The sequence below is a fragment of the Schistocerca cancellata genome, chromosome 1 (assembly GCF_023864275.1).
Source record: "Schistocerca cancellata isolate TAMUIC-IGC-003103 chromosome 1, iqSchCanc2.1, whole genome shotgun sequence".
NCBI classification, from domain to species: domain Eukaryota; kingdom Metazoa; phylum Arthropoda; class Insecta; order Orthoptera; family Acrididae; genus Schistocerca; species Schistocerca cancellata.
In genome coordinates this window covers 700,874,182-700,887,998 of record NC_064626.1, presented here as the reverse complement: position 1 = coordinate 700,887,998, position 13,817 = coordinate 700,874,182, and the positions used below count along the sequence as shown (strand labels likewise).

The 13,817-nt window shown below is 41.0% G+C and overlaps 1 protein-coding gene across 1 annotated transcript in view; it reads left to right on the top strand.

The window, feature by feature from the left end:
- The window catches only part of LOC126184573 (acylamino-acid-releasing enzyme-like), a 134,521-nt gene that overhangs the window by 76,915 nt on the left and 43,789 nt on the right, over window positions 1-13,817 (top strand). The window contains exon 8 of the mRNA XM_049927007.1: window positions 4,737-4,994. Coding sequence (XP_049782964.1) covers window positions 4,737-4,994 — 258 coding nt within the window. The remainder of the gene's footprint in view (window positions 1-4,736; window positions 4,995-13,817) is intronic.

Sequence of the window (13,817 nt, the reverse complement as noted above, 5' to 3'; positions counted from 1 at the left end):
GTATAGTAATACTTGCAGTTTTACAGTGTCCTAGAGGGTCAGATTATCTGTGATGAATTGTTATCTAATGAAAATTATTGTTGAATTTTTACCAAATTAACCTGGTATGGATATTTGCTAGTTGCTCATTATATGGACAGGTTAAGTTGTGCGCTTAACGTAGTATAAAAATTGAATAGCCTTTGTTAACACCATGAGTGACAAATGTGATCAGTAATGTATTGTACAAATAGCAAGGAATGAACTATATTTGGGATATGAAGTGAACTGATTATGTATGTGCTGTTGCAGACAAAGCAAATGCTGCTACTTGAATAATTGCCTATTGATAGGATACTGTTCTTTATGAATGAAATCCCTTGGGTGAGTAATTCTGTTCACGACCCATCCAATCACCTGGTCGCTTGTGACACAGGATGGGATGAATTCATTTTCGTAATTGGGAAATTTTTTGGGCTGATTCTTAGTGCCTCTTTCAATTTCTTGAATGCCAAGTGAGTTAATGGTTTAGTGATTTCAGCAAACCCTTTGGCATATTTTCTGTAATTATTACATAGGGCTAAAGATGATTGAAGTTGTGTTGTTTGCAGTGGTAAGAAATCATAGACAGCACACTTCAAACTTGGGCCAGTCTTCACACTGTCTTGGCTAATCACATGACATAGATAGTTTACCTCTGCAGACACGAAATGCCACTTTTCAGTACTTAACATTAAATGTACGAAATGCAGCCTCTTAAACACTTTCTCCAGTTGTTGTGCTATACTTCTAGATCTTTAGAAAAAACATCGTCTAAATAGGTCATACATTGACTTCGCCCGGATCCCCTTAGCTCTCCATCCAGTAACCTCTGGAACATGACCGGTGCATTCTTAAGCCCAGATGACATCTGTCGATACTGGTAGTATCCCCATGGAACAGTGAATGTGGTCTTCAGCCGGTTTCTTGAAACCACTCCTAACTGGTGGTATCTGCTCTTTAAATCCATCATGGGGAAGCATTTACACTTACCTAGGTTGTCCAACATTTCTGTTATATTCAGTACGGGATATGCATCCATCATCATTCTTGGATTCAGATATGAGTAATCACATCAAAACCTGTGTTTCTTCACCCCACCTGATGATTTTGGCACGTTGGCAGTAGGTGCTCCCTAGGAACTATCAGTATCCTTAGTAATGCTGTCCTTCAACTGTGCATTGTTGAATTCCACCATTATCAGTTGCAAGTGCAGAGGTACTCTGTAAGTGGCTTCATGCAGACGGTTATTTGTTTCAGTAATGTGGTAGTACCAGTATTCAAGAAACACTGAACTATGGAAAGAGATCTCTGTATTCTTTAAAGATTTTTTCAGTTTTCAGAGCCAAAAGGATTTAATTTTGATCAGAATACAGGCAATGAGATTCAAACCCTTATACTGTTTTAATTATTCCCTGTTTTTGGCCAAATTTCTGAGCCAAGTTATTGGTTGCCTCACAATCCTTTCAGTTGGATTTCAGTGGAATGACTCCCAACTATCTCTAACCTGACACTGTAGTTGAATTAAATGCAATGAAAGCTATCAGTTTCCTGAAGGCATGATAATAATAGTTTGCAGAGATGACACCTAAAATGTAAGGTACATTGAAGGTGCAAACATTATGCTTAATAATGTGTTGCTCCGCTGTAGAAACATAATTCAGCAGTTTGGCATACATTTGACAAGTCCTTGGTAGGTCTCTAGTGGCATGTGGCACCAAACGTCGGGCACAGGTCACGAAATTCATTTTGTTGTGGGCATGGAGCTGTCACCTGACAGTGCCCCAGATGTTTCCCATCGGGTTCTGATCAGGTGAATTTTGTGACCAAGACGTTGATGATGTGAGTTCACTACTGTTCTGCTAAAATCACTGTGGTACATTCTGGCCTTTTGATGTGGGCAGTTATCTTAATGTAAGATCCCATCGCCATTGAGGAAGACATTACGCATGAAGGGCTGCAGATGGTCTGCATGGACACACTACATGTTTTGAGCAGTTGTTTGGCAGGATGATGGCCTATCTGGACATGACCATCGACCTGGTATAACAAGAAACATAGTTCATCCAACCAGGAGACATGTTTCCATTGATCCATGGTACCAGTATCAGTGATCCCATGCTCGTTACAGTCATAATAGACAGTGTTGTTGGGTCAACATGGGGAACACGCAGAGGTTGTCTGTTGTGGGCCCCCATATTCAATACTGTGCTCTGGACAATGTGCTCCAAAACACACGAGCCTGAACTAGCATTGTACTCTGTCATCAGATCTGCCACAGATTGCTACGTATCCTGATTTACAGCGTGTGCTAGACTCCAACCTCCACTGTATGCTATATGGTATGAACATCCAATACTTTGTCACATACTTGTGATTTCACCATCTTTCAACCACTTTCTATAGCTACTGATGACAGCAGCTTGTGAACAACAGAGCAGCTCTTTTGGTTCTGTGATGCTCATTTCGAGGTGCCAGGCCTTAACTATCTACCCTTTGTCAAAGTCACCTATGTCTGTGGATTTCGCAGTTTCTGGTTCAGGATATTAAAGTACTGTGCTAGACACGTTAGCCCTGTACTTGGCCATATTTGTAATTTTTCCTTTAAGAATGGTCAGTTTCCTGAATGATTAAAGTTATGACTAGTAAAGCTGCTTTATAAAAAGGGAGAAAGGGACAATTTTAGACCTATTTCTATGCCATCAGGGTTTGCTAAAGTTATTGAAAAGGCTGTGTATCTAAGGATAATTGATCATTTTAAATCACATAATTTGCTATCAAATATACAGTTCAGCTTTAGATGTGGTTTAAGAACTGAAAATGCTATATTTTCTTTTCTCTGTGAGGTACTGGATGGATCAAACAAAACGTTTTGAATGCTGGGCATATTTTTTGATTTAACTAAGGCGTTTGATTGTGCTGATTACAAAATATTGCTTCAGAAGTTGGACCATTATTGAATACGGGGAGTAGCTCACAATTGGTTCACTTCTTACTGTAACAACAGGCAACAAAAGGTTATTATGCACAGTAGAGAATGACTGTGATGTGGTGTCTGAGTGGGCCATGGTCAAATGGGGGCTGCCCTGGGGATCAGTGTTGGGGCCACTCATGTAACTTATTTATATAAATGATATGCCCCCTAATATTACAGGTAATTGCAAAATATTTCTGTTTGCTGATGACACTAGTTTGGTAGTAAAGGATGTTGTATGCAATATTGGCTCTGTTTCAAATAGTGCAGTTCATGACTTAAGTTCATGGCTTGTAGAAAATAAACTGATGCTAAATCACAGTGAGACTCAGTTTTTACAGTTTCTAACAAGCAATTCAACAAAACCCAACATTTTAATTTCACAGTATGGGCATTTGATTAGTGAAACCAAACAGTTCAAATTCCTAGGCATTAAGGTAGATAGTAAACTGTTGTGCAAAGCCAACATTCAGGATCTTGTTCAAAGACTTAATGCTGCCATTTCTAACATTTGACCGGTATCTGAAGTAAGCAATCGTTTGACACAAAAATTAGTCTACTTTGCTTATTTTCATTCGCTTATGTCATATGGTATTGTATTTTGGGATAACTCAGAGGACATTTTTGACTCTGAAATGGGCAGTTTGGGCAATAAGTGGTGCAAGTTCGCGAACCTCTTGTCAAGTCCTGTTCACTAGTCTGGGTATTCTGACACTGGCCTCTCAGTATATATATTCTTTACTGTCGGTTCTTGTTACCAGTATCAACTTATTACCAAGAATTAGCAGCTTTCACTCAGTTAATACTAGGCGGAAATCCAGTCTGCATTTGGATTGCATTCCTTGACTATTGTGCAGAAACATGTGCAGTATACTGCTGCAGCCATTTTCAATAAGCTACCTCAAGAATTCAATAATCTTAGCAGTAATCCATGCACTTTCAAATTGAAACTGAAGAGTTTCCTCATGGGTATTCTGACAAGGAGTTCCCTGAAAAATTAAGTCGATTCCTATGTTATATTGTTGATTATGTTTACTTAAACTTATGGCTTGTCTTTTTTTGGGTTCATAAACATTTTATTTCATCTGTTATTACTTTTATGTTGTAATTTCATGTACTGACGTGTTCCATGATCTTGGATATTTGCTCCTCAATTTGGTCTTATCGAATTAGATGTATAAAATAAAAAATAAAAATAAAAAATTTTCACTAGAACCATTCGTCCATTTCTCTCTACTCTGCTTATATTCTTTCCTTAGTATGTTATGTCCTCACGTGTAACACCACCTAGCAGCACTAAATATTGTGGTGGGCAGTGGTTGCAATATTTTGGCTCATCACTGTATGTTCTGAGAGATGAGAAGAAACTGTAGACCTAAGATAAAGAAATTAAGATCTTATTACAGTTATGTTAAATATCCGTAAAACATGATTAAAGTGGTATTATTCATGGCATTGGTCATGTCATGGGATTTTCTGCAAATAAGTAAAATAAGACTTCATGACACATTAAACTGAAAACTAGACCGATGCATGAATCTGTTTCTTTGACATTCATAGTATTGTCTTACCAATTTGGTCCTGCTCAGTTTTAATGCCATATGATGGTTCATTCAGTGAAAGTTTCAGCACAGGTAATAAGTACAAAAAAGTTATGTCTATTAGATTATAGCTGTATTTATGTCTATTAGAATTCAGTTAGGAAATAATGAATATAATTTTAATGAATATTTTGTAATTTCAGAGACTAAAACAATAACAGAACTGGAGTGGGATGATGGCAGTCAATCAGTACTTGATGTATGGAATGATATAGTGGTTTGCTCACGAAGTTCTCTGAAAACACCTGCAACTCTTGTTCTGGGGAAGTTGCCACCAGCAGGCAGTGAAAAGACAATGCAGTGGTTCCCTGTTACCAATTGGGTGGTTACATCTGCTCTTGGTGGTCTCGTGTGCCACACCTTGGCCCTTACACAGGAAAATGATCCAGAAGCCACTGTCAGTGAGTATGCACAGAGTTCTCACCCCCCTCTTCCACATCTACATCCATACTCCTCAATGGCAATGTTTAAATGGCAAAAATAAGATAAAAGAAAAGTTATTGTTGCTTTCCTTGCGTGCTTACTTATTTACTTACTCACCTACTTACTTTCTAGCTTGTTTGCTTGTTTCTTTGTTGAAATAATAAGCTCATAGTTTCTCTCTTTGTTGAAGTAGTGCATATTATATGTAAGTGCAATTGGAATAATTTCCTGCTCTAAATATTATGCAAGTTACCTAAACATCGAAAGAAACTGATAGCAACAGTGTACCACAATGCAGAGAGATACACGAAGGGGGGGGGGGGGTCTTTTAATGTTTTACTCGTAGGAAGCTCTTTGATGGCAAGCCATTTAGAAGAATTTCGAACCCTGACGATGAGACATTTATGTCATTATTAAAAATTTTACTGGTACATTTGTGTGATATATAAAGTGTAACACACGCAAAAAAGATCAACATTACCTGCGAAAGCTTAGCTTCTCTTGCAGCTTATTAACATTAAAGACCAATATTATAAGTGAAAGCTTTGCTTTTCTTGTAGCAACACTATGTATATTAATTTAAACTATTAACCCAATATTATAAGTGAAAGCTTTTCTTTTCTTGTAGCAACACTATGTATATTAATTTAAACTATTAACTTTCCCTCTTTGTGTGTTTGTGTTAATTAACAGTGATGTTGCTGTTGGCTGACTACATCATGTGTCCTATGCTCTGAATATCCGCTGTCATTGGCTGTTAAGATCAAGCAACATGAGCTATGACTGGCTCACAAAAGCCCATCGTAGTCTCGATTTCAATGATTCGGAAAGTAACATGAGGTGCTTGGTGGAATTCCAATGTGTACTTTCGTAATAAGAAAATACGCAGTATACATGTTGCTGCACATCAAAGATATTTCCAAAACATGTCTTTTTCCCTGAATTTTGTTTTCTAAAGTGCCAGGAAATTCTACGCCCGTGTATAAAACCATAACCATTCAAAGGATTGATAAGTTTTGCAGTTCTGAAAAGGAAATATACTGTCATTTAACATGAAAAAAGTTTTTCACCCGGGAGAAAGTGTATTTTTAACCGAGAAATCCGGGAAATATTTTCCTTGTCCGCGTATACACCCTGGTCTTGTAACCCACTTCTTTCATGAATGAATTACATTTCCTTAAGATTTTTCATATGACTCTCAGTTGGCATCTGCTTTTCCTATTGTCTGCTGTATGTGGCCATTCCACTTAAGGTCATTCTATCAATAGTGTAGTCGTACAGTAGTGGATTTCTTTTCCTGTGTATGCACGTTATGTTTCATTTATTTAGGCTCAGGGTCAACTGCCAGAGCTTGCACCATTCATCAATCTTCTGTAGATCATTCTGCGAATTGATACTATCTTCTGAGATTGCTCTTTCTTATATACAGTCTTGAAAGAGCTTCTGACACTTTCTACTAGGCCATTTATACACGTTGTAAACAGAAACAGCACTATCACACTTTCTTGGGGTAATGTGGAAATTAGCTGTACATCTATTGATTTTTTTTCATTAAGAGTGATGTGTTGAGTTCTGTCTGCAAGGAAGTTTCGAATCCAGTTGCAAATCTGTTCCAATACTCAGTAAGCTTCAATTATTTTCACTAAAGGTTAGTGTGAGACAGTTTCAAATGCCTTCCTGAAGTCCAGGCATCTGTCCTATAACCCTTCCTGAAAATGGAATGACCTGCAGTAGGTCCTTTTCGTTGCTCTGTTGATCTACGATAAACACTGCTAGAATGCAGGTATCTCATCTGGTCCTGGTGCTTTTTTATTCCACGATTGGTCATCTCGATACCTGCCATTTCGACATTCATACGATGATTCGAAGGAGGGACCGTATTACGATCTTCCATAGTGAAACAATTTCAGAAGACTGAATTAAGTATTTCTGCCTTCTGTCTGTTATTTTCTGTTTTGCTGCCTATATGGTCACTGAATGACAGAATAGATGATTTTGAACTGCTTACTAATATCACATAAGACCAAAACCTCTTCACATTTGTAGTCAGATTGATTGACAGAATTTTACTTTCAGAGTCATTGAATGCTTCTCCGATTGCTCTCTTTAAACTCATTTTCACTTCATTCGTCTGCTAGTTGTGACTTCTCTTGAATCTGTGCTGAAACTCTCTTTGTTTACATAGCAGTTTTTTTAATACAGCTGTTAAACCACGGTGGGTCTTTCTCATCCCTTAAGACCTTGCTTGGAACATACTTGCCTAAGGCATATTGAACTATGCCTTTGAACTTTTTCCACTTGTGTTCCATATCTTTGTCCTCAGCACAGAATATTTGATACTGACTACTCTGATATACTGCAATTTATGTCTTGTTACTCTTGCTAAGCAAAAATATTTTCCCACATTTCTTAACACTCCTTGTGATACCCATAGTCACGGTTGCTATCACAGCCTTATGATAACTGAAACTTTCCTCTATGTTAGCTGATTAGATAATTTCAGGCCAGTTGTTTGTTGCTAGGAGGTCTAACACTGTGGCGGCACGCTCACATATGCCGACATCATAACCACCCAGGAGAAGACAAGATGAGGGTGCCTGCTTCACTCGATGGCAGCACCGCTGCCTCTGAATGAGTGTTCCCAGCAGCACGCTGCCAGTGTGACCTCGCTCGCGTGTGCGCAGCCATGTTAGGTGAAGGTCCAGCTCACAAGCTCACAAACTCAGACAGCTATTTGTCATTATAGGATGACATAGCATGTGATCAGACTCAAACTGGACTTTTATGCTTCAGTCAATGTTCTCTCATGCTTATGGTAATTCCAGTGCTTGGCTTACCGCTGTTAGACATAATCTTGTGTTGTTGTAGTTAGTAAAAAACTGTAAGTACTACAGTTTTTGACAAAGAGATTGTTTTGTTTCCGCACATGCTCCACGAGTGTGATAGATTCAGTGTTGGTTCACTTATCACAACAACAACAACAACAGCAGCAGTTAGATTTTGTCAGTTGGTTATGAATTCACACAGTGAAACTGGCCCTCCACAACTCCCCTCTGCACGCCCAAGTGTTCCCCCTGGTTTTGCCACCATTCCAGGAAGCGAAGGAAGATTGGAACTTGTATGTACACCATTTCCAGCAATGTTTCGCAGATTTCAGGTAAAGCACCATCTTTCCAAAAGTCATTCTTCTTGTCTTGAGTTGAGCCCGAAACATATCACTTGCTTTGAAAACATGTTCCATTAGAGAACCTGACAGAGTTGTCATTTCCTGAATTGTGTAAGTTGCCCAATACTTATTATCTTAAGCAAAGCCATATTGTTGCTTCCCAATGGAGTTTCACTAGGGACAAAAGAAACTGGGCCAGGCCCATCAGGTGTGGGTAGCCGACATCCACAGTTTTAAGTAGGAAATGCAAATTCGTTTGTGCTCATTGTCAACATTCCTATGCAGACACTCTAGAAGATCTGACAGTAGAGGGATTTTAGGTGTCTCAGGCTGTGACTGAACAGTTTGGGGATGTCCTGGACGTTGCATTGGTGCGTGTGTTTCTGCAGCGAAGGTGTTGTTTAGTGACATCTTCATCATGCTCATTGGGTTCATGCAGTTCGCAGTCAGACACGGCCCCCATCCAGTGCTGGTTCCCCTCATGCAGTGATTGTTTCCATGCACATACCCACACCAGCAGGTTCAGTGCTGGCATGTCATAAACAAGGCCATGTGGCAAGTTGTGTGCCATAGCTGTCTGCGCAGTCATTCCTCGATCATGGATGTGGAATTGACAGAAGTCCATAGTCTTACGTCGGTGTGCAGCCAGGAGCAATGTTTCCAGCAACATCTATATTAAACTGTACATTCAGCTACAGCCGTTGCATTTGCAGGTCAATACAGAGACCACTGTATCTCTAGTGAGTTTTGAAACTTATCATTGTTTAGGTCACCCCACTCTTTCCTCAGCAAATTAACATTTGGTTTGCTGCCAGTTACTGATCAATGTTACATATCATTATGACATGAAGGCGATAATTTTTTTGGCAATCAACAGTGCAATGTCAGAAAACATGTTTGGTCTTGACACATTTACAGTTTTTGGAGTTCCCTGTCAGGACTCTGTGCATCTTGGTCCTGACTGTATTGGCATTGGGCGAGCTCTGCAGTGAATTCAAGTCCCTTTTTTCATCTGGGCTGGGTAGTGCAAAGAACTGTAAGGCTCACGTCACCCTTAAACCTATAGCCTGTCCCTTTTGCATTGTGACAGATTGTCAAGGACGAATTGAACAGGTTGCAAGGTCTGGGCATCACTGAATCAGTTCCTTCTAGCCAGTGGGCTACACCTTAGGTGGTTGTTTGTAAGCCTACAGGGATGCTTTGTTTGTGCGGAGATTTTAAGTCCACTATTAATGATTGCTACCAAATTCCACGCGTCTGCGAAGTTATCAAGAAGTTGGCACGCGGTTAATGTTTTCGAAAATTGACTTGGCAGAGGTGTAACTGCAGCTTCGTCTTGACTCTTCCTGTAAACAAATTATATTCATTAGCACTCCCTTCATGTTATGTAGATATACATGCCTTCCTTTCACCATCGCTAGTGCACCCACCATTTTTAAGAGATTTTCAGAACAATTAATGAGGGATGTACTGTGCTGTGCAAACTATCTTGATGACATCGTTGTCACCACTCCCTCAAGGCAGCAACAGGTGGGCCTCAAGTGGAGTTTGTAAGAGTCAGTTTTTTCAGATGGGAATCAAATATCTGGACCACCTTTTTTTTTGGCTGCATCAAACCTATGGCAGAGCATGCGACAGCAATTGCCAGCCTACCTCCACCATGGAATGTGAAGGAACTCAGTTTGTTTTGGAGTAAAGTCAGTTATTATTCCAAATTTCTCTCCAGTGTGGTGGACATCATTCATCCACTCAGTAACTTGTGTAAAAAAGGTGTTCCTTCCATTTGGTCAGCTAATTGCAACAGAGCATTTGCCAACATCAAGTCGCTGCTCTAATCATCACTATGCCTCAGTACTAAACAGCTTGTCCTTGCGAAGAAATGGTTGGGGCAGTCTTAGCTCACAAAAATGCTGATGGTTCTGAACAGCCTATCACATATGCCTCCAAGATGTTGACAGCTGCACAACCCAATTTTTCTCAAATCAAGAAGGTAGCTCTGGCTATTGTGTGTGCAGTCCAAAAGTTCCATATCTTCATCTGTGGCAGGATATTGGATCTAATCACCGATAACAAGCTGCTTGTGACGCATTTCAGCTCTCGTTCAAATGTTCCTGACATGGCCGCACAGTGACTCCAGTATTGGGTTTAGTTTTTGAGTGCATATCTCTGTGAGGTTTAGTATAGATTGACAGTGGACCATGCAAATGTGGATATGTTGTCGTGCCTGCTTTCAGATCAATGATTGTTTGCAGCAAGTGGTTGATCGACTTCAAGTCATTGCATAGCCTAGGCCATCTGTCAGGATCCTGTGCTCTGTCAGGTGGTTCATTTTGTGCGCAAGGGTTGGCCTGAGTATTTGCCCCCAGTGTTTCTGGTCCAATATGCAACTGTATCTTCCTGCATCAGCTGATAGTCATCCACGATGCTCTCCTCCTTAACACCAACTCCGATGACCCTAGCATTATTGTCCCTCCGGTCCTGCCAGCTCATATACTTGCTTTCCTACAGTGGTCACTGGGGCATGTATTGCATGAAGCTCTCTGCATTTCGATTTGTTTGGCATTAATTCAGAAATTGAGAAGGTTGTTCATGAGCACAAAAATGTGTGCCGAGCAGCATGCAGCACCACCACAGACCTATACTCAGTGGCCCATGTCCAGTAAGCTGTGGGACCATGTTCACATTGGCTTTGCAGGCCCTTTACATAATTCCGTGTGGTTGATAGTAGTTAATGCACTATCCATATGTCATTCGCATGCGCACCACCACAGTGGAAGCTGCTGTATGGGATCTGAACTAGATTTTTGTGATTGAAGGACTATCCGGGACAATTGTCTCTCATAATGATTCACAGTTTGTTTTGGTGTTGTTTCAGACTTTTTGTATTGACAGAGGTATTACCCACCTTACTTCCTCTCCATTTCACCACATTCGGATGGGGAGACAGAGCACATGGTGTGCCCATTTTAAGACTCACTTGCAGAAGTGCTTTGCAGATTCATTAGCAGACTCGCCATTGCCTCTGTTTCTCAGCACCTGCAGGACCAACCCACTGAATGGCCACGGTCCAGTGGAAACCCTCCACGGCTGTCAACCTCGGGCACTGCTTCATCTGCTCTGCCCTCCATTGTGATATGAAGTGCATTCACATCCTTCACGCTCTGGGCGAGCTCATCTGGGTGCACACTTTTGGCCAACAGCCTGTGTGGGTGCCAGTGACGGTGCTTGTGGCAGATGTTCATGGTGACAACTGTGGTGTGCCCCTCGCGGACCGTCGGAACCAGCGATGTCCTTGGTGAGGCCCTCAACTACCTTCTCTGAAGCCATTGGCGGGGAAACCTCTCCCAAGTGTCACCCCACTACAGGGGCCCGACACCTTTAGTGTGCCTCTGGTTGCTGTTCTGTTAGGTGAGAGCGATGTCGAGATGCAGCTGCCAACCACTCTGGACCCTCTCCCAGTGTCCAGCACTGGCTGCACGGACATTGCACTTCTGCTGGAGCACTGGATGGATCCTTCCCTGTCATCATGGCCTCTGACCGTTGTCACCAACAGCGCTTTCCTGTGTTGTTGCTAAGTGCAGGGTTGTTACTGGGCCTTGTTCGCCACTACCAGGACCACTTCCAGCCGTATGCCCCACTGGGTTGCGGACAGTCGATCATGCAGCGTCATGATGGTGACACCACTTTGGGTGCAGGTGAGCCGATGGTGCGGCTGCTAAGTCACCTGGGTGGACCCTGTGGTTTCCTCGGCCATGCTATCCCATTGCTGGCAGCCCTGCGCAGTTGGTTCACCGCCTTAGTTCACAATTTCCTGCTGCGCGGTCTCCTCAGACGAAGGGAGGGATGTGGCTGTGTGCCAACAAACACCACCACTATGACCACAACATTCATACTCGGCGGTGCCTGCTCACTTGTGCCTCAACTTTGGTAGGCGAAGGTTCAACTAACAGACTTGGACAGTTACGAGTCTTTATAAGACAAGTGATCAGACTCTACCTGGACTTAAAATGCTTCAACCATTGTTTTCTCATGCTTGTGTAATTCTGGTGCTTGTCTAACATCCATTTTGTATAATTATGTGTTGTTGTCAATAAAGAACTGTAAATATTACAAAGATGTTACCTTCTCGAGTTGGTTCCATAATCATTTGCTCGAAGTAATTTTAAGGGAAGACTCAAAATAATGTCACACGAATATCTTCTCTGGCATGAGTTTTGATAGCGTGACTTTCCCAATATGTGCTTGACAAGCGCAAGTCACCCCATATTACAGTGGCATGATGAGGGAAGTTATTAACAATATTCTGCAAGATCTCTCAGAAGTGCTGTACCAATACAGCTCCTTATTCACCCACTTCAAGCTAATGTGTTGATGTTTTTCACACAAAACATTGTGTTTCAGGAACTTCATACTTATTTCTGATTGTAGTGCCATTTGGCTTTCTTGGCAAAAGATGTGATTCATGGCCCATAGCATATAAACGTGTTTGGTTAGAATTGTAGGTAGTATCCACAGTTAATTTCAGCTCTGAGTAGCTGTTGCTGTTTCTCAGTCATGATGGGTAGTTTTTGCCACTCTTTGTCCTTTATCAAATGAAATATGTTTTGTCATCTCTTTCCTTGATGTGTTAATTAAGAGAAGAACCAGTGGACCTCTGGATCTCAGGGTATACAAAAAGTTCACTCACATTGACCTCTATCTCCAAGCATTGGGCCAACACCACCTATCACAGAGAAATTCTTTGGTAAAGACTCTCATCGACAAAGCTCAAACCTTGTCAGACAATGAGAGCCTCATTGAAGAATAAAAACATCTACAAACAATGGTACGATGGAATGGGTACTCAGATCTGCAAATTGGGTTGGTGTTGCTTCAAATTCAACAATGGTGGAGGTTGAGACTTAGAAAGAAAAAGATAAGTCAAGAATCACTAGCTGTCGAATGCTGCTTTAATCTCTGGAAAGATTGATAGACTTCTATGGAAACATGGCACCCAATATATTTTCAAATTTTGAACAGAGATAAAAAGTTTCATTTGTAATGGCAAGATGATTGAATTGAGTGTGTACTACATTACACACAAATGTGACATGTCGTGCGTGAGGCAGACTATTAGAATAGTTGAGGCAAAGTGCGAGGAACGTTAGAGACACACCTGACTGAAACAAGGAGGCAAGTCAGCTGTTGCCGTGCACTGCCACTAGTATAACCATAAAATGAAATGCAATGAGACCAGGATAGTGGTGGAAATATGAAGTTTCTGGGTCACTGTAAATAAGGATCTATTAAAATAAGTTGCCAAAAAAGAGCTATTAAACCAGTATGAGTATTTAAAATTGAGCAAGACTTGGGATTCAGCACTCAGTTTTTTAAGATCCCTCTGGCCGTCTCATCCATCAGAGCTGGAAAGTGCTGAGAGAATGTGTGTTTCATGGAATGTCAGTATAGGCTACCAAAAGCAAATGAACATCAAAGGATATATGGGGCACCAAAAAGCAAACTTGTCTGTGGGTAGTGGCCCATCACCAGTAGTACTTCAGTCTAATTAGAGTTCAGGCCATGTGTATGCAAGAGGACAAAGCTCACAGCATGTGGATTAGTAGACTGAGTTGGCCAGCAATATATTGAGAAGAAA